Source organism: Zosterops lateralis, assembly GCF_965231275.1.
Source record: "Zosterops lateralis genome assembly, chromosome: 1".
Taxonomy (NCBI): domain Eukaryota; kingdom Metazoa; phylum Chordata; class Aves; order Passeriformes; family Zosteropidae; genus Zosterops; species Zosterops lateralis.
This window is the reverse complement of record NC_139762.1, coordinates 3,294,921-3,322,560: the sequence shown is the minus strand read 5'-3', so window position 1 is coordinate 3,322,560 and position 27,640 is coordinate 3,294,921. Positions and strand designations below refer to the sequence as shown.

At 42.0% G+C, this 27,640-nt stretch overlaps 1 protein-coding gene across 1 annotated transcript in view; it reads right to left on the bottom strand.

Moving 5' to 3' along the window:
* Nucleotides 1-27,640, bottom strand: part of OBSCN (obscurin, cytoskeletal calmodulin and titin-interacting RhoGEF) — a 186,969-nt gene that overhangs the window by 25,402 nt on the left and 133,927 nt on the right. Inside the window, exons 89-97 of the mRNA XM_083873333.1 lie at nucleotides 25,707-25,820; nucleotides 25,131-25,298; nucleotides 24,210-24,312; nucleotides 23,532-23,661; nucleotides 21,993-22,098; nucleotides 4,675-4,935; nucleotides 2,144-2,255; nucleotides 1,704-1,819; nucleotides 1,244-1,356 (exon numbers count right to left, since the gene is read on the bottom strand). Of these exons, the coding sequence (XP_083729459.1) occupies nucleotides 1,244-1,356; nucleotides 1,704-1,819; nucleotides 2,144-2,255; nucleotides 4,675-4,935; nucleotides 21,993-22,098; nucleotides 23,532-23,661; nucleotides 24,210-24,312; nucleotides 25,131-25,298; nucleotides 25,707-25,820 (1,223 nt within the window). The remainder of the gene's footprint in view (nucleotides 1-1,243; nucleotides 1,357-1,703; nucleotides 1,820-2,143; nucleotides 2,256-4,674; nucleotides 4,936-21,992; nucleotides 22,099-23,531; nucleotides 23,662-24,209; nucleotides 24,313-25,130; nucleotides 25,299-25,706; nucleotides 25,821-27,640) is intronic.

The window sequence follows — 27,640 nt, the reverse complement described above, 5'->3', positions numbered from 1 at the left end:
AAGGAAATGACATTTTGGCACTGGAAAAGCTGAGTTGGAAACAGACATTTCCTCTCTTCAAGAAGCAAGATATGGGAGCAGAGCTACAACACAGGCTATTTATGTGAGTTAACCTCATGGAGAAAATGCTGCCTAGGGGAGTGGTGGAGTCACCATCCCTGGAAGTGTTCAAGAAACAACTGGATGTGGGTCTGGTGGACAACGTGGTGTTCTGTCAGAGGTTGGACTCAGTGATCTTGGAGGTCTTTCTGGTTAGGGTTAGGGTTAGGGTAATGGTTCTGTGATTCTGTATATTCATAAATATATGAATATATGAATATTCCCCTTTGAAGAAAGAGGCAGGATGGAGTGTGTGTGACACAGAGCAGATTGTGAGCATTTGCAAAAGGTCCCTATGACAGTAAAATGCAAGATAAAAATATATATTTCAATATGTACGTATCTGTATATAATACCACAAATATGTAATGCAATCCTGCTTTCCCACATAAAATCTCTGTTTCTGAGCCTTTCCTTATTAAACTATAACAAAAATTTAAGTTTGAGTAAATCACTCCACAGCAGCACCAGCTCAGTGCTTGGTGGGAGGTAAAAGGTATCAGATACTAGAAATTATTAGGGAAGAAATGAAGGATAAGACACAAAGCATCATTTGATAAATGCTTGGTTTGCCCATGGTGTGGTACTATTTGGTACATCATCATCAGTGTCCTCTGTAGGAGCTTCTGCATGAGGATTGACAGCAGATTTGAGCTCTTCAGCCTGGAAGGGAGGCTCTAGCAAGATATGAAAACAATATTCCAAGGAATAATAAATAATTTCTCTCCTTTCTATGGGATATTCATTGTCCTTAGTCACACTGATTTTACCAAGTAGTTGCAGGAAAGATACAGAGCCTGGAAGTCACACTGAGAATTGGGATAAACCACTCAATCCCATTCCTGCTCCCCAAACTGCAGCACACATCTCAGTGGCACTCAGGTGGAAACAAATTCTCTTCCTGCTCCTTTTTGGTCCCCAAAACCATCTTGGTTTCCCTCTCTGCAAAAGGATCCAGGGTGACATGGTGACAGCCCAGGGTGGGATGCACAGGTGGTGGTTCAGTGACAAGAACTGACTTGACAAACTCCACAGACACGATCCAGAGACAGTGGGAGAGGTGTGGGAGGAATTCCCTTTGGAATAGTGCACTACAGTCCCTCCCACAGTCCTCACTCTCAGCCAAAGAAGAGTCTGTACTCACCTTAAACCACAAAACTGTGGGCTGAGGGGTTCCTTCAATGACTGCCTGGAATTTGGCACGTTCCCCAGAGTTCACCTGCACATCCTCTATTGTCACTTGCATGTAGGGAGGACCTGGTGAGAAAAGAGCATTTATTTTCTCCATGCACAGCACTGGAACTTCTTTCCCAGTGTGATGACAGAGGTGGAGTTACTCCATGGGATTTATAGGACAGGCCATTTAGGATGTAAAAGGAGTTTGAAGTCAAATCAAGAGGTACGACAGCAATAAATTTGGGGTTTTTCATGCTGGCATTACTTTTAGTTTTCTTATCTTCACACTTACCTATTACTTGTTGTTTAATAAATAGTTACCACTCAAAAAAATTGAAATATTTAAAAGTCCAGCCAGGAGTTGTTACCAAAAAGAGAAAACAGTGACAATCATGGGATTGGGAAAAAGAAACAGGGTTTGGTCTTACTTGCTGGAGTCTTCTCCTCAGTCTTATACACATGAGTTCTTTCTGTGGTCTCGATATAAACTTCACTGTGCACTTCTCTCCTGTACCAGCCTTCTGCCCCTGCATCTGGTGATGTCCTTTCAAGAAACCCAAGAGAAAAAAATCATGGCATAGCCACATGCAAGAGGTGCAGGATTACACCTTGTTTAACCAGCAGACAAAGAGTTATTTGCTTAAAATTAATACAGGAAGAATTTTGGTTTGGGGGGGGGGATTAATATCTCTCTAACCTTTTTTTACCCTTCTTTGACAAAGCATTGTCACCAGGATTCTAAAAATAATGACAGACCTACAAGGAACTGTTCAGGTGCACCACAGAGGACTTGCTTTTTCTTGCACCAAAGTCTGCCCCATTCAGAAATCCAGAAGTATCACCTGGAAATGTGGAGGTGGGTGTTTACCTGTCGATGGGAACAGTGCGTTCCCCTCCTGCAGCCTCCTCTTCCTGGGAAGGAGCAGGGCTGGGCTTTGGCACCCCTGTTTCTTCAGCTGGACCCTGCCTCTGTGCTTTGGCTGGCAGCAGAAATTGGGAAAGTCAGTCACACCACCCAGGAGACCACACCTGACACCCAGAGCTGACCTTTGGAGTCATCTCTGCTGTGCCTCGTGCCAGAACCGAGTCCACCCGACCTCAGCTGAGGCAGCCACTGAAGGTTAGAGGAGAATTTGACACTTCTGCAAAGAGCACACGGAGCAAAGGGGTTGGACAACACCAGAGTGGTGGCACTCAGCTGACTGGGCTAAACTGGCTGCTCTATAAGGAAATACACACAGACAAAGGTGGGAAAAGGCAGTTGGTAGGGGCAGGGAAATACAGGTCAGCTGGAAGGACAGTGTGGGTTCACCCAGCCTTCATAAGAGACAATTTAGCTGTATTTGAGTTCCGGCTCATGGCTGTGAGAAAATCATACAATCTTAGTATCATTCAGGTTTAAAAAAAGACCTTTAAAAACAAGCCCAGCCACCAACCCAGCACTGCCAAGTCCACCACTGAAATGCATTCCAGGGAAAGCCAGTGTTAGCTTTGTCCACGTGAATTCTTCCATTCAACTGGGCATTAGAACAGTTTCTGTGACCACAGGCAGCAGCAGGGACATGAGTGAGATCACATTGATGTGAACTGGTGGTCAAAGCAGGTCCTGGCTGAGGATGTGATTGATATGGAGATAATAAGGACTCTTACAGAGGACCTGGGGATGTTTTAGCATCAACATTGCTGCACCTTCACTGGAAAATGTCCTTGTACAGTTCTAAGTTACACCAGAACACGGTTTGGCATCTGGGGCTTGATGAAACCAAAAGATGCAACTTGATGGACATTTCAGTTATTTTTTTTTTCTTTTATTATTATTTTTATCAGATATAGCTTCAAAACCTTGTTTGATCTCACATTCCAAGAGAACCTGATTGTCTTTCAATATTGACCATTGGAATTACACTGCAGGGTAAAGTGCATAATTTTGTTTTTCATTTAAGGAGAAAAGGATAAATCCAGAGGATTCTTCTACCCAGCAGGTAGGAATATTTTAGGGAGCACTGTAGGGATGTTTGGTGCTGGCTGGTTTTTGGAAAAGAGCAGCTGTTCTAGAAATCACATAAAACAGCTCCATTGGGGTGGAAAACATGGTTATTCAAGACATTACTGGATCAGATCCCAGCTTGTGGGATTGTGCTTTCCTATCACTTGCACTACTGAAATATTTATCTCCTTTTTATTTAAGCCATGAGATCATAGAGAGAGGTGTCAAGTCTCCATCTGATTAAAATAATTCCCACAACATGCTCAGATGAAAGACCTGCCAAACCGTCTCATTCATTATTGTATTTTCCCTTTAGCTGTGACTGAGGAAATTATCTTCTAGGTGACATTTTACTTAGGATTTTTGAGCCATCCCACTCCACCTGAGGATTATTTTCAAAGCTGATTTCCTACTAGAAAGGAAAAAAAGGTTTTAAAGTCCTGATTTTTTTTTATGCTGTTATTTTGGGTCTGATTCTATGAACGGCTTTTATTCTTGCTAAGTTTTAAGTGAAAATATTAATGTTTTAAGGAACTATTTGGAGTTTGAGGGCTGAAGGCTACTTGGCATTGTCCTTTTAGTTCACAGTGGTGGAGAACAGTTATTGTGACTTGACACAGAGACAGCTTAGACAAGTTGTTATGGCAGAAGCTGAGGAAGAGTGGAAGGGTTGTCGCTCATCCATGATTTTTTAAAAACAACAGGAAAACAAAGGAATTGTTCTCCTTGCAAGACACAGCCACACACACAGTCAGTTTTAGTCACACAGAAGCTGCAAATGAGTGTGTCCAGGCTCCAGGGTCAGTGAAATGCAGGTGAACTTGAGGCACTCAAGTCTTGGAGAGTCTCTGACAGTTGGTCCAGGATATTAAAGGCATTTCCAGCTTGTTTACAACAAACAATAAAATAAAAGCAAGCACCCTTACCCACCCCCCCAAATTAAAACCCAAATGACTTCTCTGAATGTAAAGGAGAGATCTCACCTCATCTTCTCTCCCAAAAGTACTTGAAGCAAGACCAGGGGAAAAGCTCAAAGTGGGAAAAAACCTCCTATCCCTTAATTTTGGGCAGTTGACAAACCAAACTCTATTTCAGACATAGTTTTCAAACACCTCCTGCTTCCACAAAGATCTTCCCCAAACTTAGATCCAACCCAACCCCAGCCCATCCTCCACACTTCTTTGGGTCTGGATGCCCTGTCTTAATCTTCATCTGCTCAAAAACACAACACAGAAAAACGAGGTTACAAACATCATTACTGGCACCTTCAATACTTTTCTACCTCTCAGCTCCCCGGGGGGTACATCTCCCACCTTCATGCCAAATCAAAAACATAATGGCTGGCATGTTCAATACTTTTCTGCTTCTCAACTCCCAGGGGAGGACATCTCCCACCTTCATACCCAACCTACCATGGCCGTTGGCAGTCTGGGTTTGGGTACTGGCTTCATGGACCAGCACAGAGGGCACGGCTGCTGGCCCTGGGTGCTCTGGAGGAACAGACCCGGCAGAGCCAAGGCCAAGGCCACCATCTGCTCTCATGCCTGGGGGAAGAGTCACCAGCAGGGACGCCGAGTCCATGAGCCTTCTCAGAGCTGTCTTGATCTCCTTATCGGCGCGCTGGAGCGAAGCCTGCACAGTGGTCTCCGTCTCTGGCTGGGGGGGAGTCATTCCTACAGAGAATAACAATATCTTTCTCTCTTCAGGGCAAAAAGGAAAACAGCAGCACTATCCAATGTTGGAACCCTGGGCACGGAGAATTTCAGACTTTCTGTGCTGATAGGCACTGACCCCCAAGGAAACACTGCATTGGACCTGAGGCCGTGGAAAAGGCTTCCAAAATTGAGTGACAGAACTGGGATTGTGGGTGTGTGGTTTGGATAGAAGCATGTGATATCACTGGGTGGAAAACTTAGAGTTTAAGGGTTTAGAATGCAGTAATATATATAAAGCAAGATGGAGGATTTAGGGTGGAGGCTGAGTCCTTCTTTTTCACCTTCTTCTTCATGGTCTGGGTGGTGTTTTGTAATTGGATAGAAAAATCTGCATTGCGGGCCACGGACGTTTAGTTATTAAGTTAAAAGTAAAAATAATTTAGGTGTCATTTCATAATTGGATAGTTTGTGCTTAAAAGGCCTTGTAAAGAGATCGAGACAGAGCCATTTTTTACTTTGTTAGCTAGAACTCACAGCTTGTGAGACTGTACTATAGATAAGAATTAATAAACATCTGAGTCCAAACAACAAATCCTTCTCTCGAGCATTTAATCCTGGCTCTAACAGAAGAAAAGAAGATAAAAACCCCATAATCCAACCTATCGAAATATCTGCAACCGTATCATTTTCCCCTCCTAGAGAAGAGTTGATGAAGAAATGCTTATTCCAGCAAGAGGGAATGCAGCTGAGAGTTAACATCATAAGGTTGGCACAAAAGGCTTTGAAATGTTGTATCTCAGCAGGCTGGGGACTCTGTGCCAGCTCTATGAACTCCTGGGCTCTTCTCAGACAGTGGAACAAAGAATCCACCTCCCACCTTAACCCAACACTGGTTGGTCTGTCAAAAATACCTTTATTAACCATAGAATCACAGAATATCCTCAATGGGAAGGGATCTGCAAGGATCATCCAAGTCCAGCTCCTGGCCCTGCACCCCAACAATCCCATCCTGTTCCTGGGGGTGTTACCCAAACACTCCTGGAGCTCTGGCAGCTTTGGGGCTATGGACATTCCCTGGGGAGTCTGGGCAGTGCCCCAGAACCCTCTGGGGGAAGAATCAACCGCTGGATAAGAACAATGAAATGAACCCATTGCACTGATACAGACCCCACGTGCAAGGAAGACATTATCTCACAGGGAAGGAAAAGGATGAACAGGAATCAGCCTCGTCAGTGACTCTGGAGAAGGGCAGGGGAATGAAGGGAGGGCTGTTCTTTTTCATTAAAGTCTGTCAGAATAACCACTCTTTGCTCTAGGGTGATGTGTTTGTCCTACTTCACAGTATCTGAGTATTTCTGATGGGTTTGGATGTAGAAGGCTGGGATGGAATGGGATCACAGACTGCAGGAACTCAGTGCCTGATAAACCTTCCACAAATCCTGAAGAGGCACAACAAAGGGATGGATGATACCTAGGGAAGCCCCCAGGTAATCATGAAGACAAAGAAAATGCAGGTCAGGTTAAGACAATGATCACGTTCATTATGAGATTGCTCACCAAGCAAGAGAGAAAAATCATCACATGGTTTGAGAAAAAAAAAATAAGAGTATTTGGAATAAACAGCTCTGAGTTGTTTAATGCCATTGACAATAATGAGCATGTCCCACAGGGGTTTTGAGTCTGCTCTTTTCCTGGCCTCAAGGAAGTCGATTCCCATAAATGACCTGAGAAAATGAAGTTGAAGGCTATGTGTGGATGAAGACATCTCACTTGATTTTTGTTTTCAATTATCATGATGGTGATTAAATATTTCTTTCCTGAATTTCTTGGTGGAAAAAAGAAAGATTTGCTCACATGGGGTCTCAGACTGCCCATCAGTGTTCTCAGCACTGGGCTGGCTGGGAAGACATTAAATATTTTCCTAGAGAAATACTGGATTGTGTGGTTCTCCTGCAGTGATTTCTGCCAGCTGGTGCTGCCCTGTGAACTGAGCAGCTGCCAATGAGTGAAATGATTGGAAAGGCATGAACCACTCAGTTGGGAAATATATTCACAGGTGTGTAGATACAGATATAGAGGTTATATATAATCACTGATCTCTCCCATGCTCTGATACCATCACTCTCCTCCCTGCCTAGGGGACATTACACCACTTCCTTCTTTTGGACACTTGATGAAGGCCAAGGAAGTTTTAATATCCCCCCAAGATACAGAGAACTAACAAACACCACAGTGATGACACCCTGTGATGGAAAACCTCTTTCCCAGCTCTAAAATCTCAGCCTTGAGCCTTTCCACCCCACAACTCCAGCCCATCCCCAGGAACTCAAGGCTGACACATATTTTGAAGCTCCAGTCTGGTCTCAGAGAAAGACCCAAGAAGATCTTGAGTCATTCAAGATTCCTGAGTTGGAAATGTCCCTAAAATCAGGGTTTTTTCACTTCAACACTCCTGAAACTGTTCATTAAAAAGGAACCAGAGCCCAACTGCATTAATATTCCTGGATTGCAACCCAGCTCCTGCTGAAGCCAGCGGGAGAAGAGGATGAGCTGATGGAATATCAAGTGCTGTAACAAAGAACACAGAAACCCAATGAGTTCAGTGACAGCTGATGCAAGACATTTATTGATTTAAACTCAGCATCTAACAGCGTATCTTGCACTTGACTTGACTTTTTTTTTGTGTGTGTGGTTTTTTTTTTTCTTTTTTGTATCTCAAGCAAACTGAAGTTTCCACTTTATTAATACCCATTTACCTCCAGGAATTTCAGTAAAACATTCATTGTATTAAAATCTTTCATACAGCTGTATCTTTTCATCTACAGGATATAAATCCCCACACATCTCATTAGTTATCTACACAGTTGAATCACTTACAAGCATAATTTTTAACCTCTAGGAAAATATTTTGAAAGTGTATGTAATGAAGTTCTCATAAACCTTTCACTTTTTGAACAGAGCCCTGCATAGGATTTTAAAAATTCCCTTCAATTGATTCTCTTTTGCTTAAATTTCAAAAGAAAATGTAAACAGATGTTAATTGCTTTGAGCTAATGAATCAAAGTATAAGTATTTCTTCTATGACCATCTGAAGTGCAGCCTTAGAGCTTCTTTAGAAAAACCCGAGTGTCGACCACAACAGGAGGAAACCTCCACGTTCCTTTACATATCCTCATTATCTTTTGTTTGAATATTACATTTTTTGAAGGCCATCACAGGGCAAATTCTTTTCTCAGCAGTATCTTTGTAAATCTGAATCAATTCCACTTCCTTCTGTGGAATTATTCTAGATTGATACTGGAATAACTGTGATCAGAATCAGGCTCAAAATAAAAGAAATATATTTAGCTTTGAAAGCATTTCCCTGTTGTGTGTCTGTTACTTTCCAATGTACAGTGCATTATATGAAAAAAGCACTAATATATATATCCATCGTATTGCTCCATTATAAAACAAACAGTATAAACCAAGGAGATGTTATAAAAAATGGGATAGTACCATAAAGGAAGCTTGATTTCCTTCACCACTGGAAAAGCATCCTATATCATGAAGGTAGTGCACACCACATCCTGAGTGGATGTTGAAAGTGAAAGGCTGTGAAATCAATATGTTCATTTTAGTCAGCACAAAGTGCAGCTGCAGAAGGAGAAAACTTTTCTACAAACACCTTTTCTGAATTCAGTCCCTGTTGGCAGGGATATTGCCCCAAGCCTCCAGAACAAGCTCCTCAATATCACCTGGCTGGGAAACATGGAGCCAACATCATCCATTCGTTCCCAAGGCAGAAACTCACTCCACCCTCTCTCCTCCCTCTGCTTTGAAATTCAGCTGTGCCTGAGCATTTCTGGTTTCCCTAAACCAGAAATTAAAACCGTTTCTCTTGAACATTTCTACAGAGCTCAGCTGTGACAGGGCATGGGGGCTTTTCACCCCACATCTCTGTCACCAGAGAGGGCCAGTGCAGAGCCCTGCTGAGATCAGTGAGCTCCATCTGACTCCAACTGGCACCAAGATCTGGAGCTGGGAGCTCATCTCTTTTCAGAGCAGCTTGTTGGAGGTCTGGGCAACATCTATTTTTGGTGAAGCCAGCAGGGATGGGCTGTGCTCAGTGCACCTCATCCTCCCCCTCACGCAGCATTCCCGCTGCAAATCTCCAGAGGAACTCCACAGTCAGCTCCTCCTCGAGGCATCTTGACCTTCCTGGTTACAGTAATATGATGCAATTGCAACTGGCAGCCCAATACGTTTGGAACAGATCTATGTTTCAACTGAATATTTATGGTAAAGCTTTTTTTTTCTTTTTTTTATATTTTTTGTGCTCCTGCTACTTTGCCTAGCTCAGTGGTAAATTCCTCTTATCACATATAAAGGACATCATGGATCGATCTGTTTGTAGGAAAGTTTCACCACTGGCACGTTCAGGAGAACAAATACTCATCCAGTCATATTTATTGGCAAAGACCACATTTGTGGTCCTTTGTACTTGTTAATGTTTGATTGCAGATGCAGAATCTTTTTGTGCAGCACTTTAGTCTTTCAGTGCATGTTAACTAAATTATATTTCAAAAGATACGGTTTATAAATCCACCACACTAGGATGCAGAATAATGAAACCTACATTATCAGGCAACTAGGAAGTGGATTTGAAAATATCAGTCATTTAGAAAATATAGTCTTTTTCACTTAAAAGCAGAAGAGAGCAACAAAACTCTTGCTTCCTCACAACAGTGGGGCTCTCACCACTGACTAGAGTCAAACTGGGATTTCAACCAAAAGGCCTGAGCAGCCTTTTGAATCCCTGGTATATGTAATATGTAATATATTTATATCTCATTATAAGGCAGAAGGTTAAAATAATGCAACCAGACTGTGTATGTTGAAAGGTTTATGAAGAAATTTTGTTGGAGTTAATTGGTGTCACAAGTGTAGAGCAGAGTCAAAGCAGAGTGAAGCTTCATGACCTTTGGGCCCACACAGGAGATACCCCCTGTCCTGGGCTACTGAAGGATGCTGAAAAGCTTAGATACTTTCACCTCCTTGCCACACCATAAACTGGCACATGAAACAATTATTCAGTTCATGGACAAAATCCACACTTCTTCATTTATATCTCTGTCATAGGTAGAAGAATCAGGCTTTTCCTAAACCTCCCATCCCTGCTCTGCTATGGAATGATACATGTTCACCTAGATCAAAGCTTTTTAAGTTACAAACTGTTCTGACAGACTGTTCCCTTTAAGACTGGAAAAGCTTGACACATCATATTTAAATACATTTCCCTCTAAGGTATTCCCTTGTACTTGCTACCTCACAATATTCTCCACCACTTCCCCTCTCCTACAACAATTTTGCTTATTAATTTTTTTTTAAAATAAAGCTGCTTTCTTTGGCATTAAAAAACTACTGCCTCTTCTCAGCTCTGGGAGAGGTCTTCTGTGCTGATGTGCAAGGTGACAGGCTCGCCAACAGTCCCATAGCTGAGGGTCCTGGTGGAAACTTCAGTTTTGAAGCTGGGCTGCCCGCTGTCCGCCGAGCGCTGGACCTCGGTGCAGAACGAGGGCCTCACGCTGAAGGACGGCCTGGGTGGAGCCGCGCGTGGATTGCCGCCCACGCGGAAGGAGATGTTGGAGGGCCCCACCCGGGAGGATGACACGAACACACCCCTGGGGACGTGCTCCTCGTACTGGCTGAAGAACCTCTGCCTGGGCTGGGGCGCCACGGGCCTGACCAGGTTCAGCAGCACCGGCTTGCCGATGGTGGGCTCGTTGATCTCCGTCTGCAGCACGGAGATCTCGCAGGGTTTCTCCGCCGCCTGCCTCTGATCCCCGCTCCTGTAGGTCTCGCCTTCTTGAGGGACGTAATCCTCCAGATCTTCCAGAGTTAAGGGTTTGCCGTTGTGGGTTAAAATCTTGCGGTCCCGGGTGCTGATGTCGTCTGTGTGTAGCTCCTCTGGCTCGTCCACTATGACAGTGTCCACTTCGGGAAGGATGTCCTGTATTACTTCAGGTACCTCCTCTCCAACAGGCCAAGACACATCCACTTCATCGACCTCTTCCTTGTCCTCTGGACTCATTGGGGAAAACAGAACTTCGTGTTGGTGTCCAGTAGTTGTCCCAAAACTGAACACCAAAGGCTCACCCCCGCAGGCAAGCAGAGGGGAGGCGGCCTCTGACCCGCAGTCAGCGCGTGGTTCCTGTGGGCAGCTCTTTCCTTCAGTTCCATAATCCATGAATGAATCACTTCCTAATTGTTCGGACCCACACGGGGAGTTTCTCTCTTCGCTGCTGACTTGAGGTCCTTCCTGCTCAGTCGTATACACCAGAGGTTGGATGTCACTTTCAGAGAGACCCTCATTCGGCAGCGATTTTGACTGTTCCACCAATTTATTGTTGGAGTTGTTTGTGTTTGGATCATCTTCTGGGGAGTGCTTTGGCCTTGAGCTGGGAAAAGTGAACGTTGACACTCCTGAGTCATCTTTTTCTTGTTTTGCTGGGGAAGAACCTCTTTTCCTCGTGGGCTTTGGTGATTTTTTCACCTTGAATTCAATTATTTCTTCCACTTCGACCCATTTGGGCTTTTTCTCTTCCACTGTGCTCTCCACAACGACGTCCCTCGCTGCTGCCCCTTGCATCTCCTCGTGCTCTGTGACATAAAGCCTGGGAACAGCAGCAGACTTTGATGCTGCCTCCTGGTCGTGTCTGTGGACAGGCTGCCTGATCTTGGAGACATAAACCGGCTCTGGAACCGGCTCTGCCCGCGAGGAGCGGGAAGGAGAATGACCTGAAGGAGAACGTGCAGGAGAAACCCTTCCCCTTTGTCTTGGGCTCTTCACCACCGTGGTTATGGTCTCCTCTCTGACGGCAGAAAGGGGTGGAGTTGGCGGGGAGGATGAGATTTTCAGGGAGCCACACTCCACCAGCACATGCTGTGGTCGGCCAGGCCGCCACATGGGGTTAGTTTGGGTGAGCATCCCAGCTTTTGGGGGAGTGATCATTTTGGGAGGGGGACACACGCAGAGCACACACCCACATGCCCATCTCTGCTTCCTGATCCAAGGAAAACCTCTGTGCCCTGTTCTCTGGGGAAAACACCAATGCCCTTTTCCCCAGGGAAAACCCATTAACCGCCTTATTAAACCTCCCAACCTTATTAACTTCCCCCCAAACCTGCATTGACTGATAATTAAAAATGCATTTACAGTATTAAATGGAATACTTTAACCTAATTTTCTTTCCACTTCACTTCCAAGAGCTCTTCCCTGCCTCAGGTAAGAGCACAAATTTGACCATAATTAAGAAGAATTTTGTGCAAATATTGATGTTGATATCTGACCAAGAGCTCATGTTTCTTTTGCAGACATTTGTCTTGTTTATGCCTGTGAAAATCTGGAATTATTTATTTCCCAGAGATTAAAAGGAGTTACTGCAGAACTGGGTGAATTTAAACAAAATCTGTTTGGAAATTTGAGTTTACACTAACTGGGTAAGTAAAGAGGAAAATTATTTTTAAATATTTATCCCTGTCCAGCTGAGAGATGCTCTGCTGGGTGCTGCTGTATTTCAGATGGTTGTACTGATCAACTACTGTGCTACTTTGGACCCCCAAAATTTTAAACACTCAAAGACTTTAACCTTTTCCTGAGTAGCCTTGGCTAAAATCCTGATCCCATCCACCTCAATGGCTAAATGCCTTTTATTGCAGTAGGGTCAGTATCTTCTTTATAATATTTAATTAATGTAACATATCTCTCTTTTTTTTTATTACAGCCTCTTTTGAGACCAGAGATCTGCACTTCCACATGCAGAACAGTTACACTGAAAGGGATTAACACTTAAAATGTGGAGATAACCAGGAAAAGAAAGTTAGAACATCTCCTCTACAAGTAATCTTTGCCAAAATTCTTTTTTTTTTACTCTTCATAATACCATTAGTGCAGACACAGCCTGACACTACTGCCTCCAATAGACATAGGAGTACCAAGCCAAATTGGGATCCATAATTATGATTTCTCAGTGTATTTCTGCTGGCTTTACTTTAGATTTTTTGACTGAGGTTGGGCTGTTGGTAGATGTCCCATCCATGGAAATATTCAAGGTCAGGCTGGACAGGGCTCTGAGTAGCCTGAGGTGAAATTGTCCCTGCACACAGCAAGGGGTTGGACTAAATTATCTTTAAAGGTCTTTTCAAAACCTAAATCCAGGCTTCAGTGCTCTTCATTTATATACTTAACATGCACTTTTTCCTGCAGGTTTTTCTGTGGTGTTTTTTACAAGGAAAAACTTTCAGATAAATACATTTCTGCCACTGTTTTCCTGGCAAGCACAAGGAAGCCAAAGGTCCACATCTGCTCCAGTGGAAATCACAGGAAAAGTTTTTTTGGTTTGTTTTTTTTTTTTCTATGTTGAGAGTCTGTCCCTACCTCCAAGGAATGGGGTTAAAAACAAAGAATTAACCGAAGGGTGAAACAGTGGCCTGAACTGAGACTAAGAATGGAGACAGCAGCTTTTTAATTCCTCTCTTCCTCCTCACCATTCTCCAGTCACAGCCACGTGAGGATGAAGGTCACCCCTTCTGCTCTTCAGACATCTCTGCTCTGATTTTGCCCTTGAGAATGGAGAACCTTTTTGCAGCCATCATGGAAGACCAATCCTCTTGGGTTTATTGCAGCCTTTCTCATCTACTGGTCGTATTTTTAAAAACTTGTACTTCCTCCTCTTCTGGAGGTTGGATTTGTTTCCACCACCAATCTCTCCCTTTGAGGACATGGTGGAGTTCAGGACTGGATCAGTTACATGAGATTTTTTTTCCTTGCAGAGCACCCTCTCTTTTACTGCTCATTTCCACTGCTTTATTCTTTTCCCTAAGTTTTCTGCAGTTTTTCCATAGACCTTTAAGGCCTGTGCAGAGCCTTCCACGGGCTATAGTGCCTTTCTGAATTACACAAAACTAAATCATTTTGGATGAGAATGAATCTGTGGTGCTTGCAGTAGACTTTAATCTATGTTGCAAAGTTAAATTTTTTTTTTAGGGTCTGGGATTTACATATTTGGACATTGTTCAATCCCATCTCTCAATTACCTGTTATTTTCTGCCAGTAGTTTTAAAGCTGCTTCTGCCCTTACAGAATTATTCCCAAACTTTCCCCCATCACTATCCCAATTTCAGTTGAGGTCTACTCTAATTTAAAGTTCATGACCACAAAAGGAGGGGAATTTGTGAGATCCTACCCCTGAATTTACCAAACTCCTTAGAGGCTGCAGCCCTTGATTTAGGAATCCCATCAGGAGCTGCTCTATGGAATTTAGATCTCAGAAATTTAGAAATCAGCTAAATTGATGGCATTTTGTATTAATGAATATTATTTAATCCACCAGTATTAGTGCTGCTGCTCCAGATACAGGCACAGAGATGTGGATAAATGAGATTTACCAAACTTTAGATGTGGTCTGGCTCTGAGATTCCCTCCTGCTCACAACTTTCTTGGGATATTTCTGATCGAGATATAATAAAATAACTTGCTGTTCAGTTGCCCCAGTCTGAATCCTGGTCCTTGAGGCAGTACAGATAAAACCACTTAATTTTCTGGTTTTTTGCAAGGTGAAAAAAGGTCTAATGGCTGGGAATTTACCTGAGTTTATGTGCAACTTCTGGGAGGGGGGACAATTTATAAACCATCGCCTCCAAAAGGGCCAAGTGTGTGGACCTAAAGGAATAATCCTCACAGAAAACATTTAAAGGGATAAAGGGTAAGCAACTCTGAACCATCCTGTAGTTGCAATTTTAAAAATTTTAAATTAATTATTTTTAATTAAAAATAATTTTTTAAAAATATAAATTTTAAAAAATTAAAAATAATAATAATAATAAAAAAATTCCACTTAAGCCTCATGTCCAAGTCAAGGGCTGATTTTAGCAATAGTGCAGCTACTGAGGGAAGGCATTTCCCCAAAATATCCATTGCATAAATACTTCCTGCCCTCATCAGGGCATGGTTAGACCTGCTCTAAAATCCTATCACAGGCCAGTGTCCCTCTTCCAGCACATGAAACAATTATATTAAGTATTTCTCTATGGTACATAAGAAGATAAATTAAGATTTTAATGGTTGCTTGGCTTCTAGGCTACATATGACTGAGAAGATACTGCTTTTTGCAGTAATTAATCTTTGTATTTTATAGGCATCCAGTGTAAACCAGGCTCAAAGTATCTAAAAAGACCAAGTCATCAGGACAATTATTTATACTAGAAATATAGACATAGATATAGAGATAATATAGAATTAAAGAGGATAAAAGTATTCATCTTCCTTCTGCTTCATCATACAAGGCTTTCCTGAAAAAAAATTAAAATAAAGCCAGAAGAAATGACTCTAAGCTCTGAGATATTTGTTAAATTGGCAGATATTTTCAGGTAGACAGTTTTCAAAGATTTCATTCAACACTGAGAGTCAGACTCCAACTTCCTGAACTCTTGTGCAACTCTATCAGCATTCAGGAGAATATTTTTCTTTGTAATACCCTAAAATAACTGCCCCAGGCTGTGTCTAACACCAGTGCTGTTATTTTTGGAAAAGAACAAAAAGAGGTTTTTTTTTTTAAGGTGATCACTTCACAGGGCACAGAATTCCATGGGATCTGCTGGGCTGGGAATGAACACACTTGCACAGCCAGTGAACACAAGCTTGTTATGGGATCATGCAGAGGCAGCAAGGCAAAAAAACCCCACAAATGTTACCCAAAATAAAAATAAAATTAAAAAAAAAAAAAATCAGCACTTACATGATGATGGTTTTCTTGGGCACTTTAGTCTCTTGTTCAGTGACTACAAAGAGAACAGTATGAACAGCATGGGGTTAAAGAGAGGCAAAAGCTGAAATGATGAAATTATCTTTGCTCAGTTCATCAACATAAACTGGAGTGAAAAATAACCAACTGTACCATCCCATCCATGCTTTCTGTGGTTATCTCCAGCATCATCTTTAGTGTTTCTGACCAGGAACGTAAATCCAGAATGCTCTCTGAACATTTAGCTTTGAAATTAAATATTTTGTGGAGAACAATTTGGCAAAAACTGTTTATTCTACCGTTTTTTGTTTGGTAGGTCAAAGGTAGACAACAAGGTCCTTATTTAAATTTTCTTTATCCTATGATAAGGTAGTGATGGTATTAGAAACCTGAAAAAGCCTCAACCTGGAAAATCCCGGAGAGCTGAAATTCTTTAAACTGTGATTTCACTTCCTAGAAAAAAGAGTTCCCCCAAACTTTTGTGGACTGGATGCAAAATCCAAGCTGATAAATGTGAAAACTGATATCAATATCATCAATAGAGAGAATCTGCATTAAAAAGAAACAAAACCCCAAACCTAAGAAACTCAGGAGAGCCCTGTGTCTGCTCCATCTCCTTTTTTTTGGCTCTAAGTTTCCATTTTTCCTGACCCTTCCCCCATAACCAACTGGAAGCTGTTGATGAGTATCAAGATCAAAAGTTATGATTTCATTGTTTTGCAAATATTTCTTAAAACTTGACATTTCTAAAAAGTAGGAAGATACCATTTGAAGAACTGACTTAGATTTTCAGCTGGTTTCCCATCCCATCCTATCCACTGGAATAAAATTAAAGCACACTCTGAACTGCTGAACCTATTTGAGATCTGGAAAAAAAAAAATCACCAAGCCCCACTTTTAATTTAATAAACTAGCAAAATATCTTAAAAATCCCCCATAATTTAATCTCCAGCAATTGGTTTTCAATTTTCCAGCCAGCCCATAATAAGTAAGCTCTGGTAATTTTCAGTCAGTGCAATTTAAGTGAACTGCTACGTAAAATCACAAACAGTTCTTGCCCAGGGAATCTGGAGTGTCTGTATTATTTGTTAAATAACTTGATGATTAGTGCTGATGTTTTCCATGGTGCCCCCAAACCTGCATTGACTGAAAATTAAAAATACATTTACAATATTAAATGGAATACTTTAACCTAATTTTCCTTCCACTTCACTTCCAAGAGCTCTTCCCTGCCTCAGGTAAGAACATGAATTTAACCATAATGAAAAAGAATTTTGTGCAAATATTGATGTTCATATCTGACCTAGAGCTCATGTTTCTTTTGCAGACACTTGTCTTGTTTATGCTTGTGAAAATCTGGAATTATTGCCCAGATATTCAAAGGAGTTACTGCAGAACTGGGTGAATTTAAACAAAATCTATTTGAAAATTTGAGTTTACACTAACTGGGTAAGTAAAGAGCAAAATTATTTTCAAATATTTATCCCTGGACACAATTACAATAAAACAATTTACCTACCCTTAATTAATATATAAATATATTTAATGACTCAAACCTTGTTTTAAATGGTGGAACGATAATATTGCAGTGACAGGAGATGAACTGAGTGCTCAAACAATTTACTACACTCAGGTTAAAGATTTTCACTGAATTTTTAAATCATTATTCTGCAATTTTCAAATAACTTTTAGAACATCTCATTAAATAATATTATGAGACTACTTCATATGTAATTAACATATGAGTAAAAATACTGATGTTCTGATGAAAGTGTTTTAATTAATTGGATTATACACTTGAAAATAGGTGTTTTCTACAATTATTTTAGCCACAAGTGTATTTGGATGAGAATTAAGTAATAGAAACTAAATAGTTGAATAAATTTAATGAAATCTCACAAAGTCTGTAAGAAAAAGTCTCTTTAATCGTTGCTCAATTAATATCTGTTCTTGCAGTCCTCCCAAATGACACCAACTGTGATATTTCCATTTGTAGTGGATGTCAAAGAGATTCAATATTCAAAAGTTCAGGAGGCCTGGGATGAGAAAGCTGAAAATGGCATTTAAAAAAATTGTATATGTGCTGTCCGAGGTGTGAGGGAGGATTTGAGCAATCCTATATTGAAGGATAGAACCACACGAAAGTAGGATGAGAGAATTTGGGTTTCTTTTCTTTTTTTTTTTTCTTTTTTTTTTTTTTTTTTTCCTGTTGTTTTTCCCCGAGAGGAAAATATTCTGCATCCATCTTTAGCACCGGATTATTTATCATTTCAACTTTTCAAGAGCATTTTAGGCAAACAGCTTTGCAAAGCAGGAGCCCCTGATAAGCAGGTTAAAAGCTGTAAGCATTAGGGACAGCCAGTGCTTCCATAGGACCAGACATCTCTTTGGTTAATAGATTAAAACATTGGCTTACAAGTGATGGAACACTGAGGATGAGTGAGTTCTCCTTGCTCTGAATGGATGGAAGGTTTTTTAATGGCCTTTATTACAATTTTTAAGTCTCTTTTCTCCGCTCACAGAAGCTTAAACCTATTTTTGCTGCCCAGTTCAAGCTGCTGACATGAAGCAGTGGAGCACTGTTCTGTTTTCACCTTCTGCTACACCTTGGAGACTAATCTGCAGAACCTGACAAGAAGTGCTAAAACTAATCCTAAAATGAGCAATTCGTGCAATCACTGAGGTTGGAAAAGACCCTTAAGATTGTTGAATCCAACTGCTAAGCCAGAACTGCCACCTTCACCACTAAACCCTGTCCCCTAAGTGCCACATCCATAGGGCTTGGAAATCCCTCCAGGGCTGGTGGCTCAGTTCATAGATATAAGAGGGGTTTTTTTAATTTTATGAATGAAATGCAAGTGCTTTGGGATCTCTCTCAAAAATACCCCACAAAAACCTAAACAAAAACCCAAACACCTCCAAACCCAAACCACCAAAAGACTCCACTCCTGCAGTGGCTGACATGATTGCAAAGGCAGATGGGGCTCTCCTGAATTTTCACTGAAAACCTTGTGGCCTGTTCAAAAATGAGATTAAACCATGGTGATAAGAGTATAAAAATAATGAGGTAAATACCCTAATCATCACCCTAACCAGGGAACATCCAAATGTTCAGGGGACAAACTGTGCCCTATTTCTTCAGTAACACTTAGAGACCTAATGCCCCTCTGTGTTTTAAATCTTCTTTGTAAGAACTTCAAAGTGTTTTGCTGATTTTTATCAAGTGGCTGCTACAAGGCAACTGAAGAACCTTCCCAAGGTTTTGCATGAACTCTAAGGCAAAGCTGGGAAGGAATTATTGTTGCCTGGCTGTAGCTGCTTTGGGAATTTTTATTTATGGCTTTATCTCCACTCCTGTACATGTCTCCTCCACTTGTCTCGTTCCAGATCCTGACCTGCCCACCCTTCTGGAAATACAACACCTTTCCAAGGCACTGGGCTTTGCTTTCCTTAACAAATATTCATGTTAGTGAGGCTGGATGGATAAATCACACCAGAACATGCCAGAGCACATCAGCCCAGGTGTGCCGTGTGCAGGTTAAGCCAGCAAAGTGCAAAGCAGACACAGTCAACTGGAAGTCAAAGAGAAGGATCTTCTTTCAGCTACACTTTTTTTTTAAAGTGTCTCAAATTCTTCCAATATCCACAGAAAGAGGATCTTTTTTTTAAGCAACCCTCCATTGACTTCAGTGCCGCGACCAGGTGTGGCTGAAGGCAGTTCTCAGCTACATGGGATCCTTTAGTCCAGTGGTTTCCATCCTTTTTTTTTTGATTTGGTCCATCCAAGGGACCTGCAAACCCCCACTGTGTGAATTTAAACCAAAAAATTTTGGTTTTGATGCCCGTGGTCTTGGGCTGTGGATCATCACCAGCTGTGGGTCAGGGCTCATAAACCACTGGACTAACAGTATCCCAAACCATGGGTTTGGTTCAGCAGAATAAACAGTACAGAAAGGCAGGAGGATAAAAACTACAACAGTTGCCCCTTGGGTGCCTCGTGGGACTCAGACAATGGTCATTTCACAGGAACAGAGATAAATCAGGTAAAAGTCAGACCCAGGGTGCAGGTGAGCCAGGAAGCAGACACGATATCTATTCCTGTTGTCAGAGCAGTAATGTTGTCCTCTTGGTGAAGTTACAAATAATCCCATTTTCACAAATAGGAAGGATTGTGAGGATGGAAAGAGCCTTCATGAGATCCACCCATCCTCCAGTTCTTTGCCAGATGAACCTGATTTTTTTTCCCCAGGCAGATCAAGGCTGGTTATTGATTGTCAAGAAAGCAATGAATTCCCTCCTTGGTCAAATGCATTATGCCAAATTCATCCCTGGTGCGATTCTGCTCACAACAATCCTCTTGCTCCATGGATGAGCCTATTTTCTCCACTGGCCTGAAGCATCTCTCCCTCTGTTTCTCCCTGGAGATTACTCAGGGATCTATTTTCTTCCCTATTACCGAGTTCAAGGAGTGGCACATCACATTTCTCAGAACAAACTTATTTCATGACATTTCTGAAGCTTCCAGGAAAATTCCAGTTACATTTCTGTAACCAAGATCACAATCTTTTGGGGGTTTTTTTTGTTTATGATTACAGGAATAACAGCAGATGAGAAATTTGAGGCTGAACACGCTCGTTTGCAATCCCCAGAGCTGAAAATGCTCCTAACATTGTTTGCTCTTAACCCTTGTTTGCTTTTATAGCATTTGCCTGAAGGGAGAACTTGATAAAGATACACTACCCTGACAGGGATTTATTTGTGTTCCTCTACATCCTGCACACAACTTATTTTTCTCTCTTTGGGGCATAGGAAAGACAAAGAATTCAAATACTTGAAGATTTGTTTGGCTTAAAAAATTACAGTGTTTCTACACTTACACCATCCTCCCTGTAATGCCTTTTGATGGGACTCTAGGAAAGAACTAAAAGGAAAAACGTGTTTAAAATGAAGTCAAGAAAGTTCATAGATCAGGATGCTAATCTAATAATTGATTATGGATGAGTCCTCTTAATGTAATGGCACAACATTTGTGTCTTCAAGGTCCAGCCAGACCAGGGTCCTGTTTCAAACAGGGCCAACAGCAGAAGACTGTAGAATATGATGAAAAAATATGAGTAGAGGATCAACTATCCCTGAATATTTTTCCAGACTCCAGCATTTTCTGCCCAGCAGCCTCACAAGTCAGAATGTCGCCTCTCAGTGGATGTTGATAATGTCAATTATGCTCTTTCAAACACGCACTTGAACATTGTCACAAGACACTGTGGAAACACCAAAGCTGAGGAAAGAAGGTCCCAGAGCTGTTGACAAAACTCTGGCTTCTTTTGTTGACCATGTCTCCACCAGCCACATCTGAGAAAGGCCTATGACACCAAGGTTTGCTGGCATAGAAAGGTCTGTGCCTATCCCTATCTCTTGCCCTCCAGATATGTCCCTTACCTATTAAAGGTGGTCCCTTGGCTGTATCATCTCCTGAGCTGTCACTGGGAACTGTTCAAGAGGGACACAGGGCTGGTTCACACTCAGCCACACAAGGCCACTTAGAAGATGCACAGAGAGCCTATTCCCTATGCCAGGAAATGCTCCCTAGGGAGATGCACCCATGGATTTAAACTGGGCTGTGATGAGTTTACAGCAAGCACTAACACAGTCCGTGTGGAAATCCCTTAGGAAAAGCAGGGAACTTCAGGCAGTGATGACTAAAAGTTGCAAAGAAAGATGTGTTTTCGGATGGGTGTAAAATCAGTTCTTACCACCCTACCAATCCAGGTGAAACTGGCAGAAAAAAAAAAAAAAAAAAAGGAACAGACTATCTGATTGTCCCTGGACAGTCCAAAACAATGGATGAACTAATCATTGCTCAGGACACCCTGCTGTCAGTTCATGCCCCATGTCCTTCAGTGGTATTTCAGGAACAATCACAATATGCCTCCACCTCTACTCAGCAGCCCCTGTAACATTTCTGCCAGGCTGACACACATTTTCAAGTATTTCAACAATGCATGACATCTCTTTTTTTGCAGTAGTGGTGGTGTGACAAACCCTTCATTTCACTCCTCCTTTTTTTTTCATATAATGTGCTTCCACCAGCATTATATGAAGTTGATTTGCCAGGCTTGGAAATCAACAGATGATGATGGGCACAGAGCTGAGCCCATGCACATCTCCAGAAGACGTACAGATACACGGACACCAACAACCAACATGGATAAGGTGGCAAAAGATACTGGACCCTGAGTGTTTTTTAGGGCAATGGGCTGGCGTACGTACGGAGCTGGGCAAGGGTCGTACCTTCAATGGTGATGGCTTGGTCTCCTCTCCTCTCCTGGGTCAGGGCAGCGGCGCTGTGGTGGTAAAGCTCTGCTCCACTTTTGGCAGACCCTAGTCTGTTCATCAGCTGGAGAGAATCGTGCAGTGCCAAATGAAACACGGGATTTTTTTTTTGTCATGGTAAAATGCTGTCTGTGCTACCCTCGAAAATTCAATGCTGACAGAAATGAGTGAAGGCGTGACCCCAAGCTGGAGTTTGAAGGGATACTTTGCTGCTCAGTGGAGTGTGGGTCTGAGAGAATTTTAGGCTGCTAGCAGCTGCTATGTTTTCCCAAGGAAAAGTTTTTCAAGAAAAGTTTTTCTCAAAACAATCTCGGTAAACAAATACCCTTTCTCAAAATAGTCTTTCTCCAGGTGGTGTTTTCTGTGTCTCTGGTTTAACTAATGACATTAAAGAAGTGTCGTTCCTATTCACCAATCATGTTAAGTCTGTATCAGAGCACCTTATGAAAAGTAGCAAGAATTTAGAAAATAAAGCCTTCTTTTTCTATACCTTCTTTTCTATACCTTTCTATACCTTTCTGAATTATTTGGAGTCTTTTTTGTTTCCTACAGAGACCGTGGAGTTTGTGGTCTTTTACCAAAAATTACTCAGACAAGTTACAGCACATCAGCAAACTTATTTACTTAATTATTGGGTGTTTGCTCTGCAGCCTCAGACCTGCTCCTGGGGTAATTCTGTCTCTACCAACAGGCCCAGATTCCTGATGAACACACACTTAGGTGGCCATTAAAGAGGATTTTTTTTTGTTAATCATCCAATAATTACTGAGTTTTACTTGACAAAGGGAATACTGGACTTTTAGGATTGTAGTCAACAGCAAATGCAACATACTCTGGTTTTGCTAAAATTCCAATAGAATTCTTTAAAGTATATCAAACATCCTAAATATTTTTGTGAGCTGAAACATTTACCATGAAGCAGCTGACCCACACTAGTTTCCTAAACCAAGACAAATTTCATTTATTGTCAAATCCTCAGAACTCATTACTGTTACTTATTACTGTTTTATTACAATGAAAGCATAGACTATAAGTAATTTTCATAAAATACCTTACATTTTTAAAAACTTATCATCTACTTCCAAGTATTCTTGGAAGATCTTGTTCTAAACAGAACAGGAATTTCAGTGCTTTATTCTTCTATTTATACCTAATTTCTTTCCTTTGGCTCTGGAGGGTTTCTTAGTCATAATTTAAAGACAGTCCAGAAACATAGTATTACATCAGAACAGTCTCAAATTTTCTAAGACTTTCCTCTAGAGACTTGGATCTGAATTTAATCTCCAGAACAAACTCCATCAATTTTTACTTGTACCAACAATCTGTCAGATCAGAATATTCTGAAGTTTTTGGACATTCACAGTCCAGATCTAGCTCAGCCTGACTTTCTATAATAATTTTATAAGCAATTACTCAGCCATGGGTCTCTCCCAGTAAAATGAATTCTTCTGCCAGAATCATTCCAGATGACAGATATTTAAATCTCTCCAAACTTACCTCACATTCATAGTGCCCCATATCTTCATTGGAAGGGTTCTTGACCACCAGGACTGCGATGCCACTCCGTGGTTCACTGAAAGTCTGGTATTTACTGGTGTCCTTCAGCAGCACCCCATCTTTGTACCATCTGAGCGGGAAAACATGGAGTGTAAGCCAGGAAAAATCATGCAGCATCAAGAGCTCCCCAAGATCACTGATCCATCCATCAAACAACCCAGGAGTTAATCCTCAGACCAACATTTGGATCCTGGAAGGGTGGGCTGCAGGTGGGTATTAAACTGCATACATTTATGAGATTCTTCCCAAGAGATCTCCCCAGTCAGTGCAGGAAAAGGGCTTTAAGTCATGAAAAAACCAGATTTGCTGAGCTTTTTGTCTGAAAACCTGATAAAATCAAGTCAGGTGTAAGGCAGGGAGGATAAACAATGATAAAATGTATTCCAGGGCTTTAGATTGGAGAGAGTCCTCCTCAGGGTCTATCTGTAGATATTTCTCTTCAAATTCCAGCTAGAATTAATTGCTGAGAATCTCAGGAATGTCTAGATATGAGAAGCCAGCATTGGGATGTGGTTGACATGGAAGAAACAGTAAAGAAAGGGTCATAAATTCAAAATTACTTTTCTGACTGCAAAATGGGAAAGCAGGATTTGTTCCCACGTGAGTTGTAGGACTGACCTGATCTGAGGCCTGGGTGCTCCTTCCACAGTGCAGGTGAACTGGACATCTTCACCCTCGACAAGATAAGCATTTCTGACCTTGCTCACAAACCGTGGGGGCACTGCAAAAAGCAAAGGTAAATGTGACTGGCAGCTGGAAATATGAACAGATAGGAAGGGTGTGTACCTGATCAGATAATTATCACTGGGTCTAAAGGATACTAAAGACCAAATTTTTTGACCTAAAACAGTTGACTGCACCTGTACGTCATATATATATATATATATATATATATATATATATATATATATATATATGTTATAATTTGTAACATCATAGAAACATAGAATAATTTAGGTTGAAAAAGGCCTATGAAGTCATAGAGTCTTACCATTAACACTGCTAAGGCCAACAGTAAACCACATCCCCAAGTACCACCACTAAATGTTTTTTGAGCTCTTCCAGAGGTGGTGGCTCCACCAGTTTCTTGAGAAGTTTGTTCTGGTGGTTGACAACACCTTCGGTGAAGAAATTTTCCGTAATCTACAATTTAAACCTCACCTGGTACATTCCCTCTCCTCCTGTCCCTGTTCCCTGGGAGCAGAGCCCGACCCCTCCCAGCTGTCCCCTCCTGTCAGGGAGTTGTGCAGAGCCACAGGGTCCCCCCTGAGCCTCCTTTTCTCCAGGCTCAGCCCCTTTCCCAGCTCCCTTCTTGTTCTCCAGTCCCTTCCCAGCGCTGTTCCCTTCCCTGGACATGCTCCAGCCCTTCAATATCCTTCTTGCCATGTCTCAAAACTAACCTCAAGACTGGAGGTGCCCCATCAGTGCTAGCACAGGGTTCAGTCCCTGCCCTGGCCCTGCTGCTCACCCCACGGCTGGTACAAGTTTTAGGTATTACATAGCAGACCCCCTTAAAACTGCATCTGTTCAAGGCTTTACCTTGAACAAGGATCTTTCCCAAGGTGCTGGCATTCCCAGCAGGACTGGAAGCAAAGCACATGTACTGTCCCGTGTCAGCCCCTGTCAGGTTGTCCAAGATCAGTGTGCAGGAGCCATCAGGATCTTCTATTATAATGTGATGGGGGTCCACCTCCACGGGCTTGCCATCTGAAAGAGAAAATATTTATTTTAAAGTAGCTTTCTAAGAGTTTCCTTCTTAGGAGTTTCATCCAGCTTTTCATCCTAAGAGCTGTATTATTACTGCTGATGTTGCCAGCTGAGGAATCAGCTCTTCATCTTCATCCAGCTCTCTCTAAAACATCCAGGGCAAAGTACTGTTGAAGGATACATCACCACTCCTCATTTAACAGTGAAATTATCCCAGAGTACATTCTGTACAGTCATAATTCTGCTTTTCCAGCCAAAGGAGCATACCCAAAATTCCCAAAAACATGGTCTCTAGACTTGAGTATCTCTGGGGGGGATCAGCTCTTGGATTACCCTCTGACCAATTATCACAGCAATGTGGACAGAGAGCACATTTGGAGGACATATTTCATGTCCTGCTGCTCCTACCTTTGTACCAGCTGATGGATGGCTTGGGAGCTCCTGTCACCTTGCAGGCCAGCTTGACTGTCTCTCCCAGCTCAGCTGTGCAGTCTGCCAGTTCTTCCTCAAAGTCTGGAGGGACTGAAACAGCAGAGGAAGCGTGTTAGTCTGGAGGAGAGGGCTCTGTCCATGGCATGGTTGCTGCTAAGTGGGATAAGAATAATTTCTACAAATCTGTGAGGTTCAGAATGGAAAACTGAACAGGAAAATTTAGCAGCTCAAGACTTTATAGGTGACATGCTCTCCTTGCCTGTCTGAGACTAAATTCAGTCTATAACATGTCTGGCTGTTGACTATAAAGTAAGACCATGTGAAGAAGGAATTCGTTTCTGATCTGGAATTATTTTAGACCATGATTTTAATAAGCACACCCATTATTCAGACACCACACATCTGTCACCATTAAGATAATTCCTCAAATAAAATGCAGCCTGGATACCCAACTGGCAATCTCCTGGTGTCCTTACAATAAAATCCATGCTTTCATTGAATCATAGAGTGGTTTGGGTTGGAAGAGACCTTAAAGATCATTGCATTCCACTCCCTTCCATGGGCAGGGACACCTTCCACTATCCCAGGCTGCTCCAAGCCCTGTCCAGCCTGGCCTTGGACACCTCCAGGGATGAGGCAGCCACAAGTTTGGGCAACCTGTTCCTCTATTAAGTGACTTTTATTTTAACCCATTGTTACCATACGAAACCATACAAAATTATCCTGATAGCCTTCCTCACTAAAACGCCTCACTAAAGGTGCAAAAATGTAGTGTCCAGACTTGGTTGCAGTGTGCATGGACTAAATCCAATGCTGTTCTGGCATTTTAAGATGCCAAATATCCTTACACTATATTGGACATCATTTGTAGCTTATGCCTGGAAAATAAGGATCTAATATCCATGCTGCTAGATTTTGTGGATTGAAAACTGGTGGAATCTCAAATGACACTGAGAATGATGAAGCCTTAATGACCAGACAAAACTCCAAAGCAAACCCAGGTGCAAAGATAGAACAATGTAAGCCAGGAGTTGAGTAAATAATCTGGGACCCAGTGAAGTCACAGGGTTGTTTGTACTGGGGTGTGTAGGACTCTGGATCAGTTTGGTACAACTCCAGCTCTCCCCGCCTTTCCTCCAGGAGAGATGTTTCAACTCTCAGATTACTTTCATGGCCTCTTCTGGACTCACCGCAGCAGCTCCATGTCCATTTTATATTGGAGACCCCCCATCTGGACAGAGCACTGCAGGTGGGACCCCACAAGAGCAGAGCAGAGGGGCATTTAACAGCCATAAACAGCTCCTCTCCCTCTTTTATAATTTCCTGAACCAAGGAGACCATCCAAGAAAAAAAAAAAAAAAACACCAGTGAGGTTTGGTGTTGGGACCCTGATCACTGAGAATTTTAGATTTTCTGTGCTGACAGGCACTGACCCCCAAGGAAACACTGCATTGACCTGAGGCCTTGGAAAAGGCTTCCAAAATTGAGTGACAGCACTGGGATTGTGGGTGTGGAGTTTGGATAGAAGTATGTGATATCACAGGGTGGAAAACTTAGAGTTTAAGGGCTTAGAATACAGTAATATATATAAAGTAAGATGGAGAATTTAGGGTGGAGGTTGAGTCCTTCTTTTTCACCTTCTTCTTTGTGGGTTTAGGTGGTATTTTGTAATTGGATAGAGAAGTTCACATTGCGGGCCATGGATGGTTGGTTATTGGGTTAAAAGCAAAAATAATTAAGGTTACATTTCTTAATTGGACAGTTTGTGCTTAAAAGGCCTTGTAGAAAGAGAGACGGGGGGGGGGCATTTTTTAGTTTGTTAGCTAGAAGTGCTGTAGAACTCACAGTTTGTGAGACTATAATATAGAAAAGAATTAATAAACATCTGAGTCCGAACAAGAAATATGGTC